General features: G+C 28.0%; 2 protein-coding genes across 2 annotated transcripts in view; both read right to left on the minus strand.

The window, feature by feature from the left end:
* The window catches only part of LOC132935500 (nuclear transcription factor Y subunit alpha-like), a 53,025-nt gene extending 47,366 nt beyond the window's left edge, over positions 1-5,659 (minus strand). Inside the window, exon 1 of the mRNA XM_061002074.1 lies at positions 5,191-5,659. Coding sequence (XP_060858057.1) covers positions 5,191-5,229 — 39 coding nt within the window. The 5' untranslated portion in view covers positions 5,230-5,659. The remainder of the gene's footprint in view (positions 1-5,190) is intronic.
* A 2,417-nt stretch (positions 5,660-8,076) lies between these two features.
* Positions 8,077-22,603, minus strand: LOC132936575 (tumor suppressor candidate 2-like). Its single transcript, XM_061003317.1, has 4 exons — positions 22,243-22,603; positions 12,148-12,360; positions 11,867-11,978; positions 8,077-9,712 (listed from the first exon to the last, which is right to left on the minus strand). Exons 2-4 carry the CDS (start codon positions 12,324-12,326, stop codon positions 9,632-9,634), a joined length of 372 nt encoding a protein of 123 aa, XP_060859300.1. The 5' UTR covers positions 12,327-12,360; positions 22,243-22,603; the 3' UTR covers positions 8,077-9,631.
* Between the last annotated feature and the right edge of the window lie 3,533 nt (positions 22,604-26,136).

The following is a 26,136-nucleotide window of genomic DNA, read 5'->3' on the forward strand; positions in this document are numbered from 1 at the left end:
TATATTAGTAATACCATAGGCTAACTGACCGTTTTCGCTCAGAATCGTTTTTCTTATACAATGATATTATATCATTGAATTCAAATTATTAACACCATCAATTACAGTGATCCATTTGTAACCTACTGTACAGCAGAGCGACATCCACTTACCCACCTTTTTTACGTTTATTTTTTAGCGTATTTTACTAGCGTTTTATTTACACGGAGTATGGTAGATTTTTTATTGGGATCTACTGAATACATTAAACATAAAAACAACAACATATGATTACATGCAGACATACTGAGTATAAGGTCTATGGATCTATCATGTTATAATATCCATAATCTATGGAAATCGCCAATATTGACGCGACCAATATATATTCATACGATCGCGGCAGCTCGGAGGATCGTGTTATCACTACTATTGCCTATTATACGTTTGTATCGTAAAATGTTAAAATGTTTAAATTTTTGGTGAAATCAGAATTTGGCGCATGAATTTTGTTTTGAAATTATAGCTAATCGAAGTTTCCAGTTTATATTATTATAACTCATAAATATTCAATATGCTACATTTTTCATCGGCTGAACTGTTGCGAAAAAAGTGATGTCTGCGCTGCGCTCGGACAAAAAAATCGAAAATATCCCTCGATTTGTTGTGTAAAACCGCCTCGGTAGGCCTCGGAATTAAACAATGTTGTTAAAAAGCAATTATCTTCAGGTAGATAACAGGCTAATGGTTATCTATACATAAAAAAAAATTAAAATTTGTTATAGGCGCTGCGCGTGGAAGTCAGTAGTAGCGTTGCGCGCAAGCACATAAACATAAAAATCAAAAACTTTGAACGACTATAACTTCTAAAATAATAGTTTCCGGTAAAAAAATTTAAACAAGTCATTAAGCTGTATATAATACAGCATGTACCTACTCACATATTTCGTTACGTTCAGATTATTTTCATAAACTATCTCAATACCTTCAATTTTCAGTTAGGGGAGACATGAAGACGGATGAAGATAGTTGTTCGGTGGCGGTGTACTGCACGTATAGGTATTAATGTATTATACGACTATACGTCAGATATTGCACACCTAGTGTTTACCAGAAGTGTCAATGTTTACACCCATGTTTGTTTTCATATTATCTTTCATTTACTTTTTAGTAATACAATAAATATTGATTGCAATGAACAATCTGCTAATTGACTGACGTAGATTCATATATTTTTATTCCAAAAGCGCAATGTATAAATACGTGAACCCGAACAATCCAAACACCGCCTTTGTTTTACGTCGTAGAATAATGATATATTTATATTATATAGCCATATAGGTTCCTTTATAAATAATGTTATACGTACAACATACGGGCGTTTTCATGACTCATGAAATCCAACGACTTTATTATTTTTAACAATATTTTACGTATAGGTATATTATATTTTAAAAAGCACGGTTTGCTACACGTGGCGTAGTCAGGAATTTTGTATGGAGAGGGGGGGGGGGGGGGCTAAGTAAAGAATTAAGAAGTACAATATGTCTTTTACTTACACTTTTTATTTTTTATTAATCATGATAAATTATTCTCAATTATTACGTACATTATAATATTATGCAGTAGGTAGGCTGAATTGATTTTTTCCAAAAGATGATATACTATATTATAATTTATAATAAGTCACTTACCTAGTATTATAGGTTATATTACATAGATATTCAAGGTTTTTGTTGGAAAATTTATATATTTAATAAATAAATTTATATAGTATTAAATAATAATTATTAACTTGTCGCTCAGCAGTATTCGTAGAATCCTTTATATACCTAAGAACCTAGTGTGTATATAATATATATACCACTGTACCTGTAGAAAAAAATACTTATTTATTTTCAGAATACCTAGTTTTGGCATTTTTTCAGAAAGTATTCTAAACAGTGTTACCCAACAGAATTTTTAGCATTAATAATTTAATTTTTATGTTCTATAATACAATCAACTTTTTAATAGCAGATAAAAACTAAAAAGTATTAACATACACACTGGCTTACTTATGGCCCGCAAAATTCGAAAATTATTATTATTTTTATTAATATTTTATGAATAGATAATGTGTATAAATATATTATATTATAAACAGAAAGCTACTTCTCCACTAGCAACTCGAAGTCAATTCTTTAGATCTGCGGAGCGGTATGAATCGCACAAATTGAATTATCTACGAATGAATAAAAAAAATATATGTTCATGACGCTGACGCGACGTCTCCTTGTGAGCTTAGCGAGAATTAAAACGTCGCCATGGCTTACAAAATATAATATTTATTAGTCAATAAATAATTTTTAGAAAAAACTGAGAATATTATTTTTTCTTATAGCAGATTTAAAATGTAGGTACCTTGTCAATGGTTTAATTAATGTGTTGAGTTCTCAAATGAGGTACCTATTGTACATTAATTATTGTACTTACCTCTTTAAAAAAACAATTTTGAACAGTAAAAGTTTCAACCTCTAAATAGATTGAAGTATTTGTTACAACTTACAATAAGGAATTGCTATTTAAATTTGTATTTTTTCCAGAACATATGTACATGTTATCTATATATATATAAATTAATTGCTGTTCGTTAGTCTCGCTAAAACTCGAGAACGGCCTGACCGATTTGAATGAATTTTGTATGCGTTTGGGTGACGCCTCGGATGGTTTAGATTCTCAAATCATCCCCTTCGGTCCAACCAGGGTAAAGACGACAAACTTGGTATAACTTTGATACTTTAGAGTTAAATCATACACTTACAGCACGGGGTCCGCGATCTACCGCAGGTATATTGCCTACCTGATAATATACTGCTGCGAATCAGAATTTTTATTCCGGGCAACAGAAAAGTTAAGATAAATCTAGAACATCATACACCGAATATTAAATAACGCATTGAACAAAGTTTGAGTCATATACAGTTTGTACATTTAACGGGTAACGAAGTGCACGGCATCAGCTAGTTATAATATAATAATATGGTATTTTGATTAATTCATATATTTTATGTTATTCACGTATAACTCATATTGACTGACGCGGGTCCCTCTCTGGAAGGTGGCGTTGGTCGTTGTCCTCGTGCTTTGGCCCCTAGTTGTCGTAATGCTGAGACATGGCGTTGGTCATTCATGGTGCGCTGCCCTAGTTATTGTTGTATGTGACCGTCCGCATTCCAGACTGTGGAGTGTCCATGGAGGGGTTTGCCGTATTTACGGGCTATAGTCGGGTATACGTACGATTTGTGTATCTGTGAATCTAATAGCGCCGTTATGAAGCCTGACATAAATTCGTGTTCGACCGCGATGGGTAGGAATTTTGTCCGGGCGTGTTTGTGTGACGTTATTAGACGTGTTTCAATCGGTCGAGCGGGGCAACTGGTTCTGAATCGCGACAGAGACTGTTTGGTAGTCTGTGTTAACAACCATGACCAAACTGTCCTTCTTGGTTGTCTCTATGCTCGCCTGATGCTTTACGTGTACATAATGACCTAATGTGGGTGCGTACGAAGTGTGAGTGCTTGCGCCCCCGTCACCTATACAGGTGAACACCCGTGGCTCTATTACCTTTGTCCCTACACCTGTGGCTGCCCCATAAGCCGGTTGATGTTGACCACACGTCAACACGTGTCACCAGTGAGATGAGTGTGATCATTAGTAGGGTGATGTAAGTTTTGGATTTAAGAGTGGGTGCCGATAGACGCGGTGAAGGAAAAAAATCGTAGTTGGTTGTTCGTCTTTTCGAATTACCGTACTACGGTGTTGTCTAAAACACGGATGTGGTGCTCGGCACTTGTTCCGTAGAACTCGGGTGGTGCAGATTTTGCGGTGTGCTAGTCCTTGTACGGTATTAGCACCGAGCGTCCTGCGCGCGTGCGGCGTATGACGGGTAGCGGGATGCGCTTCCCGTTTGACCTGAGTGATCGTTGAAAAATGATCGTTCATTTGCGGCGGAAATGGAACTGCCTACATTGACCTCGAACGACCAATCCGACTGGTAGCTTTGTGTGTGCGAGTGGTAACGTGTACGGGTGACGGATGGATGATAAGCCGCGAAATCTCAAAATGTTGTGGCTGTTGCGTGGTTGCTGTACGATGTTCCGTGTAGAACTGCGCCATGCAAGCAACCATGAATTGAATGTTTTCGTTTCGGTCGATTGGTGTAACGTAGAGAGCTTTTATATTATATATAATTAATATCTAGGCTCTCTAATGTAACGATTGTCGTTCTCTATGCGCGTGATCTCGCCCTGATTTGTGGTCAACTGGAGCTTGGACTGTTATCTGTTGTGTACCGGCTGGCCGTCCGTGGATATTTGCATAGCCATGAAGCTAGCAATGTTGCCACTGGACGGTGGCATATACCAATACGTAGTAGCGTCCGTGTTTTCCAAAATCGGTGGTGTGTGGGTTACCTCACCCGCACCGTCCGTCATCCCTGTGAACGACGGTAATGTGAGATAGAAACGCACGTCCGGTCTCTCGTAAATATTTCTTATTATCAAATCCGACTTCGATCAAAATATGATAATTTTTCCATTATACATACTCGCAACGTAACTCAGTCGTCGTCAACTGTTGTAACGTTTTACCGGCCATAGTGTAATACTAACTTGAACAGTTATACTAAAAAATGTGTTCGTTATACTGTTAAGCGGTGAGGGTGATTGCGCCTGGTGTCCGAAAAAGTGGCTTAGAGTGACAAATACGAGGGAATACGCGAGTATTGAACGACTATTACGAAAAAATTTACGCCGACGTAAACAAAGGTCAGCTGATGACGGTGTCGCCGATGTGTTCCAATCATAGCTAAACTGGGTCACGGAATCGGCGGAGGCGGCAATGGCGATGGCAACTGGTTTCAAAGTCACGGGCTGCACGCTGCGCTGTTATCGGCAGTAAAGTCGCGGGACGAAAGGTGAGCGTCGGGAGGGGTGGCAGTACGTTATGTAACTTCCAAAAACTTCCCAATGCCGTATGCCGTATCACGGTTTCTTTCGATCGCGCTGATTTCCCCTACGTACCAGAATACCTAATGGCTAATACCTATTACCTAATCCTAACTTGGAAATCTTAGGTAACCGGAAAACACACTCATGCAGGTTAAATAACTCAATACTAAATAATATAAGCAAATAATCCGAGGTATGTGGTATCGTGAAAAACTCTTACCTTTTCGCTGACCGGACAAATTATTCTGCGGGGAGCCATTTGACGCGGACCCGGTGATTGAATGCTGGTTGATCGTGGTCCGTACGTAATGTAGGTTTGGATTGAGGTGATTAAAAAGCACAGCACAAAAACTTTACGTATGTCACTATATAAGTATTATATTATATTACAAGTTACAACAATGCAACTAATTGGTGCTGCTCGGGCGATTTGTATTACGTCGAACGATGTGCTATTGGTCCGACGGTCCGATGATGGATGTCTGATCGGCCTTTTTCCGCTGACCGTACGTCTTAGGCGACACGATCCACACGGTTGCCATGACCGGCACGGTGCGAGAGTCGACCGGGTCGCGTTGTTTGCGTCCCGTAGAGGTGGTTGGAGCATAGAGTAAAGATAGAGGCGGCGTTACCTATTCAAAATGTATTATCAGTCTGATGCCAAACTAGCGGTCATTGACCTTAACAGAAGGTCCATTAATTATGCTATATAACCACAGTTATATATATACAAATAATCACTAGATGGCAGTATTCAAATCATGAACTAAAAAAAACATAGTTCACGGTTGAAATATCAAAAAAATGATAACAACTTTCTTATCACTCCGGGGGAACTGGGGTATCACCGAGTATCCCGTTTTTCCTTAATTTTTATTTTGTTTTTTCCTGTGCTTTTGAAAATTATTGGGATTTTTATTTCAATACATTCATCGTCCAGCTCAGAATCTAAAATTAACTAAAAAATAGTAGTTCAAATTTTAATTAGTTGGATCTAGTTTCAGAATTCGCTGATAAAAAGCATTTTGTTACAAATTTTGTTCTAAATAATGCAATAAATTTAACATACCTATTATATTATCATCAGCATTATAAACCTACTGTAAGCCTACTGTAAACCGTAATATTAATAAACAATTTAAATTATCGATAGGTATCTAATGGAACATCATTGATACCTAGGTGTCTAAGTAATATATCAAAAGACCACATTAGGTCACATAATATAATAAATCAAATTAAGATGTGATTTTCCGATTTAATTAAAGTAGGTATAATAATTTATTTTATACCAAATTTCAATATCAATTTTTATTTCTAGACGATTCATTAAAAAATGTAATATACTTATATTTACTGCGGGGGTGAGACCAATTTATTCAGAAACTAGATGGAATTTTTGATCATTCATTGTATGGTGATTGGTGAATACCTATAGCTAAAAGAACTCTTATTTAAATTATAATCCATATTAATTATAATCTAAAATATCAATTAATAAATCATAAATGGCTTAATCAAAAATAATAATAAAATACACTTTCTTTTGCTTCTAGTACCTAACCAATAGCATGTACCATATTGATATTTATAAAATTGCATACCTTTTGATCAAATATTTAGTTTTTATTCCAAAAAATGTTTACTTATATATACTTAGAAAAAAATATAATTTTTTGACGTAGCATTGGAGGAGGTTTGACCCTCAAAGATATAAAATTAGCAAACCAAATTTCACACTATATAGTCAGTACTTATTATGAAAATTATCAATTGTAAAATATTAATAATTTTCATATAATAGGTATATATTTTAATAATAACCTAACCTAATCTATCCTATTATATGGGTAGACATTGGACATATTATATTCAAGCTAGTTACTGAATCTATACATTTGTATTATTTTATGTGTTATTCTTGTAAAATAATAAATCTTACGACAAAACAGAGTCTGGGCTACGCCCCTCTAATTTGAAATCCCTACATTTAAAAAGTATTTTTAATTAGTATGTGTAGAAATTTGTTTTTAAATAGAACTAAATTATTCTTAGTATTGGAAAAAAATCATAAAACATTGTCACAGTAATAGTTAAAAAATATTAAAAATCACACTCACAATTTTTTTTTTTATAAGCATTTAAGGTTCAAATTTGGACAAGAGGTAAGAATCACGAAAATGTGCAAATTATTTTGAGTTAGAAATCCCTAAAAATTTTCCTTTTAAAATCAAAGATTTGAAAATGTAATAAAAGATTTCTCATAAGTTTGTCTACATTTATCAAAAAAAAAATGTCTATCTGGAATTCAAATTAAATTTAAATGTGCGTTGGAACTTCATATTTTTAAGACATTGGATATTCACACTATTTCAAATGTACCTAGTGATTTTCCTATTTTGTTGTAATTTATTCAAAAATGAATATTTATAGAGATTTGAAACTTATACCTTATGTTTATTTTATTATCTCCATTATTCGGTAAAATTTTCAAGATATTTTGACTCATTTGGAGCTGTTTTCTGGCAATTTCCAATTCCAATTTTTTTAGTATTTTATTCTATGCTCCTGACATATTGTTACTATAGCAGTTGAAAAATATTAAAAAGGGGAGGCACACATTTTTTTCTATAAGCATTTACAGTTCAAAGTTTGACAAAACGCATCAAATTGAAAATTAAAAAATGATTTTGTAGTTAAAATTTATAAAATTTTCAACTTTTTAAGCTAAGTTTGGAAAATTTAAAACAAGGTTCCATATAAATAGGTTATATATAAATTACTTTTTTCACAATAATATCATCAAATATACTTAGTAATATATAGTAGGGTTACTGGCCATCTTCACTCAGAAACGTTTTTCATATACAATGATATATTGTAATATTATATCATTGAATTCAAATTTAACACCATCCATTACAATGAGCCACTTGTAACCTAATGTACAGCAGAGCGACACCCACTTGCCCACTTATTTTAATATTATATGTTGTAGGATGTGGATAAAGTTAAGTTAACTGTAATACCAAATCTAATAAATACAAATTATCAAATTTTATTATTTTATTATGGATACAGTTATGTAAAATCAATAAGAATACTGTCAATAAAATATATAAATATGTAGGTAAACAATAAAATACATATCAAATGTTAAAATCCATACTTTAATATTTGATGTAATAAAATGAGATTTTTTGTTCTCAACTTAGAACTTTTTATATATAAATATATATATATAAGACAGCGATACTGTAAACAATATTTTTAACTGATAAAATCAAACAAATACAGCACTTACATAACACATTTCCAATAACTTCTTTTTAATATAAAAAATTCAATGATAAATTAATGTAATTAAGTATTAAGCTATATCAATTAAAAATAAGAAAAAGCTATTAATTTAATATAATGTTACATAATATAAATATTTGAAAACAAACACAAAACAATATGACTCTATTTACTTATATACCTAAGACAAACAAAAACAACAATGGACTATACATTTAATAGTTAAATATAAGGAAAATGACTAAAATTATAATATTACATTCATCTAATAATTTAAATATATTAACTATGTGAGTAATTGTTTTTTTAACCCTTTCACTGTTTTTTTTTCTAATATGCCTGTGTGAGCTAAATTAATTTGAACATTACTCAGTTTCAGCACACTGATAACCACAATAAATAATAATACGTAATTTATTATGTTTATCATTGCTACCAATATTAACATAGAAAATGATTTCTTATCATAAGATTTGTTATGTTTTTCTGTATTTTTCGGTAATACCAAAAAAGTAACAAAACTAGTTTATTTAAATGGACAAAAGAATGTAAAAGTATGTCCGTAGAGGACGTATATTATATCGGAACAGTATGATTGCGCGCGATTTAATAGTACATTATTTTTTCGTAGCAGTGAAAGGGTTAAGCCAATCAAAATTAAATGGCAAACATACATAATTATAATATGAAAAACATAAATCATTATTTAAATCAATGCTGACAGCCAACATTCTTAACATGCCAAAAAAAAAAAATAGATTAAAATTAGAATTTTATTTGAAAGAATGAAACAAAAGTTTTTAAATAGTTGATGTTATAAGAATAATTGAAAGAATCCTTTCAGTCATTGATTAATTAAGTTGTATAACTACATTTTGTTTTGGGGTATCAATGCGTTTAATAATGAACAAACATAGGTGAAATATTATTGGGTATTTTATCAGTCATAAGTTACTTACAAAAAATGAAATACCACTTGTTTGTTACATATTTAATTGAATAAGTAAAAACCAATTGATATACAATTTTCAACTAAATTAATTTCAATAACCTAATACAATCAATTATATTTAGAACACAAAAATGGGAGTAATAATTTCATAAATTTATTCAGTTAATTTAGATACTGTAGTTTATATATAAATGCTGATGTTGCCAATAATAAGTAGATATAAACTGCAACCAGTAGACCAGAATAAGTAATTCATATTCTGTACTTTTTATAGATACAACTGGATGTCAATTGTAATATTTGTAGCAATGTATTAATAAAACCTTAATTTTAATAGACCTGAGAAAGAATAATATCATAGGAACAATGATGTTTTTATGCTCGATAATTTTATTTTTTGTGAAACCAATCATTCCTTTATTCTGTTCTGATCTAATAAGACAACTGGATAATCGTTTCTTAGGCATGGCACATCTAAAGGTACATCACCCTGTAAATAAAAATGGTAACAGATGTAAAATTGTACTTGAACTATAAAAAGTTGTTAACTTAAAACATTGGGCATTGACCATATAGACTATTATAATTATAGAAATGTAATGATTAAATAATATTTAATAATCATAAATATTAAATTAAAAGTAAAATAATATCATCAAATATACTTGGTAATATCATAGGCTGACTGACCATTTTCGCTCAGAATCGTTTTTCTTATACAATGATATTATATCATTGAATTCAAATTATTAACACCATCAATTACAGTGATCCACTTGTAACCTACTGTACAGCAGAGCGACATCCACTTACCCACCTTTTTTACGTTTATTTTTTAGCATATTTTACTAGCGTTTTATTTACACGGAGTATGGTAAATTATTTATTGGGATCTACTGAATACATTAAACTTAAAAACAACAACATATGATTACATGCAGATATACTGAGTATAAGGTCTATGGATCTATCATGTTATAATATCCATAATCTATGGAAATCGCCAATATTGACGCGACCAATATATATTCATACGATCGCGGCAGCTCGGAGGATCGTGTTATCACTACTATTGCCTATTATACGTTTGTATCGTAAAATGTTAAAATGTTTAAATTTTTGGTGAAATCAGAATTTGGCGCATGAATTTTGTTTTGAAATTATAGCTAATCGAAGTTTCCAGTTTATATTATTATAACTCATAAATATTCAATATGCTACATTTTTCATCGGCTGAACTGTTGCGAAAAAAGTGATGTCTGCGCTGCGCTCGGACAAAAAAATCGAAAATATCCCTCGATTTGTTGTGTAAAACCAAGTCGAATAGAATATTAAATTAAAAGTAAAATAATATCATCAAATATACTTGGTAATATCATAGGCTGACTGACCATTTTCGCTCAGAATCGTTTTTCTTATACAATGATATTATATCATTGAATTCAAATTTAACACCATCCATTACAGTGACCCACTTGTAACCTACTATACAGCAGAGCGACATCCACTTACCCACCTTTTTTATATTAGAATTTTCCATACACCTTAAAATTTTCAAAATATTTTGATTCATTTTGAACTAGTTATAGGCATAAGAAGTTTTCTTTTCTAAGAAGTTATTTTTTAGTTTCTTTTCAATTATCTAGATAAATAATTTTTTGCTGAAACAAAGATCTTGAAAATTGAATAACAAGGTTCCTATTAAGTAGTAAAATAATAAAGAGCATAATAAAAGCAGTTTAAAAATAATAAAGATATGTAGGCATGGTTTTTTTTTATAAGCATTTAAAGTACAAATATTGACATAACCACGAAAATTTGCAAATTATTTTCTAGTTAAAAATGTATAAACAGTTCAATTGCTAAGTAAAGCTTAGGATTGAGGACGTAAAAGAAGGTTTCTCATAAGTAGTTCATACTGTAACCAAAATATCAAAAAAATTATAAATATAGTTTTTTTAATAGACATTTTAATTTAAAATTTAAAATGAATTAGATATTTTTAAATAAAAATAACGATTTCAGTAATTTTATTGTAATTTAAAAATTTTATTAGTGGATACTTGAAACTTTTAATATCATAAAATGTATACTATATTATATTTTATACACACGATGATATTTTAAAATTCAATGTTTTAGGCTAAAATTAATTCAACCTAAATGGGTTTATAACTAATATTAAATTTAATTGTTTTAATAGCAATAATATCATAAAACATACTTAGAAATATAAGCTGACAGACTTAAAATCGTTTTTCGTATACAATTATTTTATATCATTGAATTAAAATTTAACACATCTATTACAGTGACCTCACTAAACACCTACTGTACCGTAGTGAGGTACCCCTGCTTTTTTTTATATTGTTTATCTCTGTGAACATAATATTATTTATTGTATATTTTTTATTCAGATTGTAAATGTTATATTTAATTTATAATAAAAAAGTATCTTATTCATATAAATATAACTTTGAGAAAAAAAAGAAGTACAATGTGCTGAGAATAGAAAAATTGATTTAACTTACATTTCTACCATAGTGCTTCTTTTAATTTCAAGCTAAATTACCATTAACTATAAGCTGATAGATTTCAAAAAAATGATATACAGAAACATTTCTTAAAAACTAGTCAAACTTACTTGAGGCTTTAAATGTTGGTTACTGATTCGCTTTAGAGTTAATTTTGATCCTATTTTTGTTTCTACATAAAATTCATGTGCAATATCGCCATCCTCGTCTATATACATTGATCTGTGGTAAAAATAAATATAAATGTATTATTTTATAAAATAATAGCTATAATACTTAAATTATGTTATTCATTTAATTTATTCATCAGTTATTCGTGATTTCAGTGAGGATATAGTTGAAAAATACATTTCACAATAATGAAAATTCTTAAGTTGTATTTTTTGCTTACCCTCTCCTATAATATACAAATGGACTTATAGGATTTTTCATGATTGCTTCGTCTGGTTGTTGGATGTCATGGTTGTCATAGTTTTTATGATGCTCGTGATACGGGGAATCATTTTCCGTTTGTGTTTTGGAATTTGGTTGAGGTGAGCTTCTAAACAACTTTGTTGTCTTGCCTCCCATTGTTTATATAGCTATTCAACTACTCAAAAACTCACTGTAAAAATAACAACAAATTAATTTATGACAGGAATAAGACGAATATAATATATACCTACTGACACCTTGTTATTAAATATTACAAAATTTTATATTACTTTTATAAAAGCTTCTCTCGTTTTGAGTTAAAAAAAATTTTGTGTATTTAAAAAAAAACAGTAAAAATGTATAAGTAATAGACTAGCAACACAAGAGTCCATTTTCTATGCAAATTTAACTAATGGTTGAATATTAGAAAAAAAATACTAAATGTTATTTATTTGTAAGTTACTTTGACTAACATCTGTTTCGTAAAATCTACCTACCTACATTGTTTTTTTTATTTAGTTTTTTACATATCTGTAAAAAGTTTTAAAATTATTAATTAGGTATTAATTTAAATCACGGGCTAAGATATTATCTTAGTCCGTGATTTAAGAATTACTGCATTAGACATTACGATTACACAATCAACAATGTTATCTTATAAAATATACATTATCTGTTAGTGATATCATATTTCGCAAGGAGCATTCATCAATCTACCTGGGTCTATCGATTCAAAGAAACTCATTTAAGTTACTAACACTGACGACTGACGTGCCGTCTACAAGGGGATGACCGATGAGCAATGACAAGCACGGTATGAGATAGAAACCGACAGAAATTCTATATTGTTCTATGATTCTATCTTAAACCATGATGACGAGTGACGACCACGGCTGTAGATAGAATCATTATTTTGTCATAGATAGAATGCTTGTGTGACGCAATAACATTGACGTCATGACAATCATAAAATATGCAAATTGCAAAAGTTCGACCAATAATTTAAAGTCCCTACTAGTGCGACCTAGTGGTACTTTTTATAAATATAAATTTCCTTCAATAAGATGAGTTATTATAATATTATTCTAAATTATAATACATCAACATCATAATATTAATAATTTATTTCGAGTTATGACAAAACATAAAATATGACCACTTGGGCGGTAAAATCACACGAAACATTCGACTGCCGTTTGACATTGTCTCGTACTCTCGTCACACAGGCGTTACAAATTACAATTCTACCTACCATTGGAACATTGGAAGAAAGGCATCCGCGAGAATTCGTCAATAGGGAGGGAGGAGCAAAAAATTTTTCAATTTTTAGTTTCACGATTAGTGATAAAGTTCTCATCGTTTAAGTCAGTGCCGTAACCTGGTTAAGCCCCCTCCCCAATCAACGCCTATGGGGTTTGAGGGTGGCACTGGAGTATGTTCCCTTGCAGGCTCATATCCACTTTGCCGAATGCCAATTCGCCGACAAATATACCAGTTTTAAAATATTTTAAAAAAATTCCCATTTTGCCGAAGTCTTGGTTCGCCGATAAATTATACCGGTTTTATAATATAGATATAATTGTCCCGATTCGCCAATAGGTAACAATAATTTTATCAAAAACGGATATGACAGCGATAATATTATAGTATGTTTTTCCACACACCAGATCCATGGGAGTATATAGATTGGTGAATTTAGTTCATTCCAGCCGTTTTTACTATGAAGTTCGGAATTTAATAGACAATTAAAACGTGCTTTCTAAAAATTAATTAAAATGGAACCAATATGGTTTTTTTTTATGTTATATCGACTAGGCAATTTTAATTTGACAATTTATTTACAATAATTTTTTTTTAAGTTATATTGACTTTTATTATATACCTAATAATATATAATATAATGTACTTATAATATTTTTAAATATCATATTAAGCATACAATATTTTTTTTTTTTTTAAAGTTTTATTGGCTAGGCATATTTTTTTTAGTTTGACAATATTTATATACAATATTTTTTTTTAAAGTTATATTGACTTTTATTATATACCTAATATATAATATAATGTACTTATATTTTTTTTATATTATTTATACATGAACAATTGGACAATTTATATTGACGTTTATATATTTTTTTAGGTACTTACCTACATTCATTAACTATTTGTTTAATAATTATTTATTTTATTTGATATATTGATCATTCGAAATATTTTTACTTTATAATCTTTTAAATGTTGTATCTAGGTACATTAAGTAAAACTTGTAAAATCTACTTCTAATAATAATTATTATTATTTACATATCGTTAAAATGTTATAAGAAAACGTAATATTTTATTTCGGAGATAAATTATAATAAATAATATAAAGGTAATAGGCAAAAAATATTATTGTTAATGTTTGAAAATTATAATATAAATATTAAAAAAGCTGGTAAGTGGATGTCGCTCTGCTGTACAGTAGGTTACAAGAGAGTCAATGTATAGTGGATTGTATTAAACTTGAATCCAATGATATAATATCATTGTATAAGAAAAACGATTCTAAGCGGATACGGTTTATCAGTCTGGATTTTTTAAAATTTTTATTATTTATTATAGCCTTAAATTTGAATTAATATTATAATTTTTATTCGTTTCTACGGAGCAAATCGTTAGAAATTAAAATCCCATTTTAAGCGGTTTTTCGTAATTTGTCAGTAGTTATTCCATGTGGCATTAAATAACTATTGGGAAAAACGAAAAATTACCTCTCTAAAGTACCTACCATCTTGATCCAATTAGCTAAAAGATAAGGTACTAAATGTTGAAATCGAAGCACTTCTTCTGGTAAAAATTTTGTAAACGGGATATATAAAAAAAAAAATAATAATAAACACCATTGTAAAACCACTAACTTCCCCGCTCCGCTCAGAATCTAAAATAAGGTATAATTAAATAATTTTTTTATAAATGGTGGTGTAGGGGCATCGCCCGCACGGATTACTTTTCATGTAATGTCAGGTGGGGGATACAGCCCCCTCCCAAATATTTTAGCCCTAGTTGCGCCACTGAATTTACCACAGCCACGAATTAAGATATACAGGATACGAAACGAACTTGTGATAAGTGAAACCAGCAATGTGAGAATCGGGCGGATTCAGAAAAACTTTGATAAGACCTTTCCGTTCCGTATCCTGTATATCTTAATTCTTGACCACAGCTTTTAAGCTTATTGGTCTAAAACGTATGAAAAATATACGTGTGCTGCGAATTTCAAAAGAGGACGTCTCACCCGCATGTGTTGTCTTCGTCTTTTACACGGCCGACATAGCAGTTTCAATAGTGTGCTGTTAGTTTTGATATTAGAGTGAATTAACCTATTATCAAACTTTTAGGTAACAACATTATCTGTGTTCTCTCGTTGGTACGTTTCTCTCGTTTAACGATATCATAACTCACTTAAAAATTAAAATATTGTAGCACACCGACGAGAGAACACAGATAATGTTGTTATAGGTTCTTAAAAGTTTGTTAATAGCTGGTCAATTCACTCTAATATTATCAAAACTATAACCACGCCCTGTTGAAACTAGCGAACGAAAATTTTTGTCGAAGACAACACATGAGGGTACGACTGTTCTTAAGAATAGTTAATAATAATATATACGCTGTTTCAAATCCCTATGAATAATATTTTTAGTTAAAACAAAATATTCAATATTGTCAAAATGTTAACTTGAAATGTCTATACAAAATAATTGTGTTTTTGTAGTTTTGGGGTTTCTGCTAGGGTTTCTGTAAGAAAACTCAAGAAAACTCAAGCTCAAGAGTAACGTTTTATTCAATTCTTATATATGTATTCTTATATTTTTAAATTGGAAATTAAAAAATTTTTAGCTATAAAATAATTAACAAAATGTTGCGATTTTGGTAAAAAATATGTGCTTAATATACACGACAATAACATATTTATCAACATTTAAACTAAAATACAGACATTTAAGCTAATTAATCTAAATCTTTTGAACATTTAGTTCTGTGGAGAAATTAATAAATTAATGTTTTAAATTTTCAATTCTTAGCTATAAAAGTTGGAGATTTTTTAAATTTTTAACTACAAAATAATTATTAAATTTTAAATTTGATAAATTTTGTCAAAATACGAACTTTAAATGCTTATAAAAAAAAATTGTGTCCATGTATTTTTAATATTTTTCAACTACTATTGTAACAATATATCAGAAGTCTTGCATTCAATTTTCACGTTTTTTTAACCAACAAATAGAATTTTAATGATATTTATAGAAAAAAAAAACTAAAAAATATGAAAACTTGACAATGTCCGTAAACAGCTCAAAAAGAGTTAAATTATTAAAAAAGTTGTATGGTGTATAGAAAAGGCTAATATAAACATTTAGTGAAATTTTCAAGTATCTATACAGTCATTTGTTTTTGAATTACAACAAAATAAGGAAATCGTTACATGAGAAATCGAGCGAAACAAATACTAGTTGCCTTCTATTAATTGTCAAGCTTTTTTAACCAACAAATAACATTTTATTGATATTTATAGAAAAAAATATGGAAACTGAAAAGCCGTAAACAGCTTAAAATAAGTCAAAATATTTTGAAAATGTTATGTTGTTTAGAAAGTGCTTATAATATATAAACATTAAATCAACATGTCATGTATCTACGGTCATTTGTTTTTGAGTTACAACAAAAACCAAAATCTATTTTGTCGAAAACCTGAAATTCCCATTTTTCCTTAATTTTTCTTTTGTTTTTCACGGCGCTTTTGAAAACTAGGTACTATTGGAAAAGATACTGTTGAAGAAAATCTAAGCATTTTTACTGTCCTAAAAGGTGATGACAGACACAAAAATAAAAAAATTAATACTATAAAAATGAAAACACACATCATTGTAAAATCAATACATTCATCGCTCCGCTCAGAATCTAAAAGGTGGGCAAGTGAGTATCGCTCTGTTGTACTGCCTGTAGTTTATAGATGTTGTTTAAGTCGCAGTAATGGATGGGTAAAATTTGAATTCAATGATAACTATAAAAATATAAAATCATTGCATACGACAAACGATTTTGAGCGAAGACGTCAGCCTATATTATAATTTAAACCTAAAATATCTATATAATTTTTTTTAAATTTTTGGTTACAGTATGAACTACTTAAGAAAAACCTTATTTTAAAATTTTAATCCTTAGCTATAAAAATTAATCATTTTAGACAGTTTTTAACTACAGTATAGTTTGCAAATTTTTGAGATTTTGAATATAAATCAAATATATGTATATATTATACAATTATTAAAAGTCCTGTATCATACCCTCTTAGTATCTGCGTGGAAAATCAATATATTTAAATGCCGTTTTTTTACAGTAATAAGTATGGAAATTCTAATTGAATAGCATATTATATGATTTTTTTTTCAAAAATTCAAAAATTACCAAACAATTTTTTAGGAAAATAAGTTTTTTTAATTTCCAAGATAGCCATTTTGTTTATTGTACTTTTAAGATAGTTAAAAAAAAAAAATTAAAGAAAATCAACCAAGCTAATTATTATTTTAAATTTCTAAGAATACCTATTTCATTTTTAAAAGTTTAACAAAATAGGTACAAAACAAAAAGTTATAGCTAAAGACGACAATACGACGACTACGAGACTATAATAAGATTATGTAGTGAATTAACTATTAAAGATAAAGTTCTGAAAATCTTCACTGCACTTCTCCTAACCAATGTGAATCTAACAAGACCCCAAACCACAAAATCCGCTCTCCGGTTTTGGAGATCTATCTCACTAAATGAAAATGATTTTTTGTGGGGCTCTCCACACCGGCATTTTTGTGATTTTAAATTGTTATACCGCTTGGGTATGATATCAGTTAATAAATTTCTAAAAATTAAAAATCAAGAAAGTTTACGAGCCGATCTTGGCAAGCTCTTTTTATACGTATTTTAAGTTTAATTTTTGACTAAAATGGATATTCAATTGTAGATTAACAATTTTCCTCAAACAATTTTTGTTATTTTATTATTATTCAAAAAATAATAATCACAAAAACATTCAAATATTACTTATATTATCATTTTCTGTACAAAATTAAATTTTAAAAATATTTTGATTAATTTTAAGCTAATTTACAGGCATTTATAAATATCTGTATTGTAATTTAAGGTCCTACAAAAGTTTGTATTGCAGTGTTCTAATAATATTGAAAGTAGGTTCAATATTTTGTATAGATATATGGAATTTGGAATGCTAAATTTAGGTAACGAAATTAAATATTATATTAAACATAGTTATTATGTTGTAAACTTTTAATTAAAAAAATACTAATCTTATGCTGTAGAAAAGTATAGAAACTTAAATTTTTCATCATAACATATATTATTATTTTCTATACATCTTCAAAATATTTAGACTAATTTTAAGCTATTTACACCATGAACTTATTCTCACCTTGGCAAAAATTAGTTTTAACATACTATACTACTAATACAAAAATTAATTACTTATATAAATATAAATAAATAAAATTATAAAATATTATTAGAAATAAAGAATGGAAAACAATCTTAGTAAGAAAATGTTTTTTGTATGCAATAATTTATCATCAAACTTAAATTTAAGACAATTATTATAGTTACTTACTCACATTTAAGAGGTACACTCAAAATCTACTATATAGCAGAGCAACTTGCTCAATTAGAATAATATGAATACAACAAACAAACTTAATCAAATATATATTCAATTGCAGTGGTGTGGCGAACTTCATTAACTTATGAGGCACAATAATTTATATAAATAATAAATTAAAAAATTTTTATTTAATTAATTATGTAATTACGTAAATGGTAACTGAGAAAGATTGGCTTAGTCTTAATAAATTATAATAATATGTGAAATGCCTCTAGTCTCCAGGACACCCACCTCCCTTTAAACTGAGGCACCTGCCTCAAATAAAATCCTTTGTCACGCCACTGTTCAACTGTACTAAACACATTTGCAAAACTTATTGTAAGGTTAATAAATAATGATGGATTGTAAAAATTAGCAAGTATTTATATATCATTAATTAAAAATACTGTAAATGTATTTTATATAAATATACATACTATCCACCTATAATATTCTAAAGTAAAAATAAGGTTTAGTCAGTTTAAACTTGGATTTATTATTCGTACATATTTGAAGCTGAAAATATTTATTTATTTCTGTATTTTTACTAAAACATTTAATACAAAAGTACATACCTACTACATTTTAAGATGTCCAAATTATATAAGTAAAATGTAATGAACTGATAACAGAAAGTATTGTAACAATATATCAGGAGCTTTGTATTAAATGTTTACACTTTTTGGCCCAACATATGTAATTGTCCGTAAACAGCTCAAAATAAGTCAAAATATTTTGAAAATTTTATTAAGAATAAGAATTGATAAATTAAACATTCAGTGAGATTTTCGTGCATCTACAGTAACTGTTATTCACAAAATAAGAAAATCCCTACATGACAAATCTAGTGAATATCCAATGTTGTAAAAATATAAACTTCAAACGCTCATAAATATTTAATTTGATTTGCCTATAGCCTTTTTTTTTTTGATAAACGTAGAAAAACTTATGAAGAATATTGTATTACATTTGCATATCTTAGATTTGAAAAGAAAAATTTTTATGAATTCTTTACTCAAAATAATTTGCTAATTTTCGTGATTTTTCCGTATTTTGTCAAGAACTTTAAATGCTTATAAAAAAAAACTGTGACTAAGGATTTTTAATATTTTTCAAACGTTATTGTAACAACATAGTAGGAGCCTTCTATTAAATTTTTACACTTTTTTCAACAAAGAAATAAAGTTTAATTGACATTCAGAGAAAAAAAACCTAAAAAAGTTGGAAACTAAGTATGTTCGTAAACAGCTCAAAACAAGTCAAAATATTTTGAAAATTTTTTCATGTTTAGAAAAGGCTAATATAAACATTCAGTGAAAATTTCACGTACTTACGATCATTTGTTTTAGAGTTACACCAAAAGCCAAAATCGATTTTGTCAAAAACCGATTTTGCGTAAAAATTCCCGTTTTTCCTTAATTTTTATTTTGTTTTTATGGGCGCTTTTGAAAACTATTGGGAATTTTAAATTTGACCTCCTCAATGCACCAACAATATTCACTTTCCCATCGAACAAAATATAGTTGAAAATCGAAGCATTATTTCGACTACTTATCGTGTACACAAACACAAAAAAAAATATAAAAAAAAAACACACATCATTGTAAAATCAATACATTCTTTGCTCCGCTCAGAATCTAAAATAAAATAATAATAGTACCTACCGAGGTATGTTAATTACCTAGCTTAATTTAACTTAATGGTGCACTTGAATATCACTTTATTTAATGTTTACAACTTAAGAACCTGAAGAAAGTGAAATTTAATATGTTACAGTTACCCGCATGGCCACATTAACAGTTTTGACTAAACTTCAAGGGAGAAGGGGGAAAATGTAGTACCATAGCACAAAAAAATTGATTTTTTTCTCTTGGAAAATTAGTAAATACTATACTTACATTTTATGATAATTATATTTAAAAACATTTAGAATATTTAGGTAATGTTAAAACAGCTATAAAAAATACATATTTTTTTTTAATATTTAAACTTTAATCGGAAATACTTAATATTTCTATAAATGTTGAGTATACTTACTTATTATTTTAAAAAATCTTAAAAAAGTTAATAACTTATAAAAGTAGTTAGTAAAGTAATCATATAACTTTATGTTTTTAATGTTTAAAAATGTAAAAATAACCAAATTTATAGTACTTTAAATCACAATTGTTTAACTAACCAATTTATTTTTTATCTTAATTTATGCACTTATGCATGTAAAACCTTGTAAAACTAATTTTGTGTTTTTAGTTTGAAATTTTAAGTGAATTGACATATTATCAAACTTAAAGGGTAGAGCATTATCCCCGTTTATACAATAGCATTTACAATATTTTGAAATTTTGAATCAAGTTCTGAGTACCTATTGTTATGTTACAAAATTTTACATAATCTTCATCATAATATTTTATAAAAAATATTTTAAGCTCAAATGTATAAATACAGATACTTTTAAGTAATAATAAGTTAATTCACTATAATATTATAGCTAATAATATAAAATATGTTCTGCTGAACACAAATTATCTATGTTATGAGTTTATAATACGGAGACAACACATACGGGTGTGGCGTCCTCTGATTTGATGTAATTATTAAGATAATATACGTATACTATAATTAGTGTTCTTTGTTTATTTTTATATTGTTAGCTAAATTATATAGCTCACAGGCCTTATTAATATTGCATAACAGTTTTTGGCTGTACTTGGAAAATAAGATGGATGTGGATATAAATATAGTTTTATGTCAGAGGTGATATTTTTCCTTCCTTTCGACATCTAATATTGAGAATAAAAATGTTGTATGCAATTTGTTTAACTAAACATATAGATACTCTAATAACAAGTGTATTAAAATATTATGGTAATAAATATTCAATTGAATTAGGTACATATCTTACTTAATTACCAAATCATGCAAAATAAAAACTTTTATTTAGTTATTAATTGTTATATTATAATATAATATTAACTAGGTACTTTAAAATGTAATAATTAGAAAATGTAATTATTTATTTCTTAAATTGGAAATATAATCAAAGGGTGTGGTTTTGATTAAGATAAGTAATACAAATAATAATAAAATAACATTGTATTAGCAATTATATAGAAAGTACTAAACATTGTTATCATTGAAATAGATGTTTCATTAAATAAATTAAGTAGTTATGATTTTGAATTATCCTTAGCCCTAATAAATAATATATGTATATAATTAACACATCAATATTGTCTACAGCCAGTACATAATTTAACACATCAGAAAGAAATTATTCAGACACATTGTATATGTTATTATTGAACTTAAGTATATTAATATATAATAATAATAAATTAAGTTAATTATAATAATATACAAGTTATAAATGGTAGCCACTTACATCAGAAGAATAATACTTTTTCAATTGTTGAATTAAAATGTATTAATGTATTGAGTAGTCCATATTTTGAAATTAAGTTAACAAAAATGCATAACCGTGTAGTTGAACTTAATTCTGATGACTAAAATATAATAACATAATATTATGAATACATGTTAAACGAGAGTGTTTTTGTATAAAATTTGAGTAAGTTGCAACTAAAAGTTAAACTATAATTTAGAAAAGCAATTTAACACAACTAATGGCTTATACGTATACTTCACAGTTCACAATTTCAATATGTTAAGTAAATGGGTAAAAACTAAAAATACTAATTATTAATCGAACCATCATCAGAATATCATGTCGCTACTCACTAATACTTAATCAATGATTACCACTTATCAGTTATCACAGATGTAGACTACTGATAAAAATATCTGTTATCATATTATTCCATTATCATATTTTATACACAGACGTTTGTGATTGTATCCTCAAACAACGACAATAGCTAAAAATTAAATTTAAATATTCAATTAATTAATATTGGTATTATTTCTTATAATGGCAGTGTAAAATTATAAATACAAAGATCTATTTCACTGGCATTTGGCACTAAATTTAATTTTTGTTAATTATTGTATCACGTGGGTGTTTAAACTTCAAAGCCAAGTAGCCTGTGAGTATAAACAAAAAAATTAACAAATTCATCTTTGCTATATTACCAGTAGCGGACTGGTCTGGTGTACCACTATTCTATAGCACAGTGAGACGGTACTGACTTATAAGTGTTGGTCCGCTAGCAAAGATAACTATAATTTGGTATTCGTACTTTTTTTTTTTTTTATTATGTTGTACAGTAACATACTATTATATTGGATGTTTCATGTTGTGGTGGCTGTTTCCCATTACAAACTACATAGTAGCATTGATTATAAATACTATTATATTACCTATTAGTAATTAATAGTACTAATCATTGATAGGTACATAATATAGAAATATTGATATGGAAATCTTTACAATGATACAATTATAAATAGTTTGTTTCTGGAAACATTATTATCATATTGGGGATTATATGTTATGTATATTGTTTCTGCACTATAAATCCTAAAACTGCCAAATTCTTAAAGAAATATGATTTTTTTTATTAAAAGTAAAAATCTATTTTAATTTGTTTATACGGTCGTACAAACATTTTAGAAGAGAGAATTATCAACAAGGTTATTGCATAATTTTATAATGTACAATTGACCGTTTTATCAGTATAGGTACAAATTTATGATAGCATATTCTTATGGTTGTTATATACATTTAATTTTGTACACAAATTAAATTTTCACTGCAGGAACAATAACAAAATAATACATTATGAGTATTGTTCGTTTTTAGTTTTATTCTTATTGTATATTCCAATAATTAAAATTTAAAAAACATTTTGGCTACAAAACTTATATACTTAGGTACATATATGGGGTGTAACCAGTCTAACAAAAAGACCTGATAAATAACTTTTAAAAAAATTAATACTATTTAATTGTATGGGAACAACTATGAAAATTATATGGATAATAAATAATTTAAGAAATATATGTTTGTCAGTAGATAACCAAAAAGAATTTTTCAAAAAATTTTAAAAACTACTTGGAGTTAAATAAAGCTTTTTATGATCAAAATTTGTCTATAAATTAAATTTACACTTTTAATTTACAAAATTTTCAATTTTCAAAAAAAAAAAAAATGTAAAAACATTTAATATTTAAAATGTTTAGTGTTACAAAATATGTTATACTTTACTTGGAATGCAGGAGTCTATACATTCTTAAAAAAAATATATGTTAAAAATTGATTAGAACTCAAGTTATTTCAGTTATCAGGTTATAATTTCTTCGGGTGTTATACCTACTAACGTCAAAATGAATATTTAGAGCAGCTAGTGGCCAGATAAATAAAATAAAAATGCGGGACACATAAAAAAAACAAAATAATAAGTTGTTTTTACATACATTGGTAGTACTATATTAGTAGCCGGTACCTGGTACACAAAATCAATTTTATTTTGATACTGATGGTTGATACTTGATTAATTAAGATTATGTATACCTATATATTTATATATAAGTTACCCAACTAAATATAAATTGTAATATAATAAAACAAATTAAATGCAGCTACCTATGTATAATACAGCTGATGATGCCAATGAATGTTTTTTTAAAATTTTTGTAGTACTTAATATATGCTGTTTTAATCACAAAAATATCGAAAATAAAACTATTTTATTATAAAATAAATCTCAAAAGTATTAAATTAACAGTAAGGGGGGAAAAGGGGGTTAATATGGGACAGACTTGAAAAACGGGACAATAGCGTTCCTCGTAACTTTTGTCAGAGTAACAGGACACAAAAATTACAAAACGTTTTTCTTTTTCACACTATTTGGACCCATTATTAATTACAAATTTTGTATTCTCAATGCAGATCTATCTCAAAATTATTATTTTTGTTGCTAATAACTAATAACAGTTAGTGTAGAATTTTATTATTCTAAATTAAATAAATATTATCTCATATAGCAGCTCATTATAGGTATGGTCCAAGGGGGGAGGGGGATACTATACTTAGTAAGTACTATTAGGATTTTTAATTTTAGATCATATACTCTATATCATATTTTAGAATTTTAAAGGGACAGTAAGAATTATTATAATCATTAACATGATACGATTATATAATTTATTTTATTATCTACTAGGTATATTATTATATTATTATGTACTCTTTTCAAAATGGTGATCTTGCAATGGTATAATATCATTGTATACAAAAAACGATTCCGAGTGGAGACGGTTTGTCAGTGTGGATATTTTTATTATATTTATAATGTTATTACCTATTATTAATACGGTACCCACTACCCAGTAAGTTGAATTAATATTATAAAATTACAACAAAATAACTACAATTTTTACTCTTGGTTATTTAATATATAATTTCGTCCAAATTCGAACATAAAATAACTATAAAAAAAAACTGTGTTTTTATATTTTTGAGATATTTTGGTTACAGAATAACCAACTTACGTGTAACACTATTTTACATTTTAAATCTATAAAAGTTGAACACTTTATTACTACAAAATGATTTTTAAATTTTAAATTTGATAAATGATGTCAAAAATTGAATTTTAAATACTTATAAAGTTCTTAATATTTTTCAACTACTACTACTATATCAGGAGCCTTATTACAATATTGTATTAAATTTTCACGCTTTTTGACCGCCAACAATTTTTATCGGCATTTTTAGATTTCAAACTAAAAAAAGGTTTAACATTTAAAATATCTAAAAATAACTTATTTCAAAAGTTAATTTTATTGTTATTCAAAAATGAATAATTGTAAATACATTTTTATCAAATATTTATATTGGATTTTCTATGTACTTATAATATAATTTTATAAATAATTTGACTCTTTTTGAGCTGTTTATAGACATTTTACATTTTTTATTTTAATTTTGTATCTTTGTAAATTCTATAGATATAGAAAAAATATGTTCACTGTATCAAAAAGTTGGACAATTTAAAACAAGGTTCCTCCTAAGTAATTTACGTTGGAACCAAAAAATCCAAAATATATAGAAACTCAGTTTAGTTAGATACATTTCATGTTTAATTTTGGACTATTTTTTTGTACTACAAAAATATTTTTCGAGGCGATTTGAACTTTTACGTAGGTACCAATATTGTTATACCTTATATACACAATGACATTTTCAAAACATTTAGATAAATTTTTTGCTATTTTCTAGTTTAGGTAACCGGAATACCAGATTCCTATAGATAGTAAAATTAATTACTATAGTAATTAATAACAATACGTATATATTTATATGATAATAGTCAAT

Source organism: Metopolophium dirhodum, chromosome 1, assembly GCF_019925205.1.
Source record: "Metopolophium dirhodum isolate CAU chromosome 1, ASM1992520v1, whole genome shotgun sequence".
NCBI lineage: Eukaryota > Metazoa > Arthropoda > Insecta > Hemiptera > Aphididae > Metopolophium > Metopolophium dirhodum.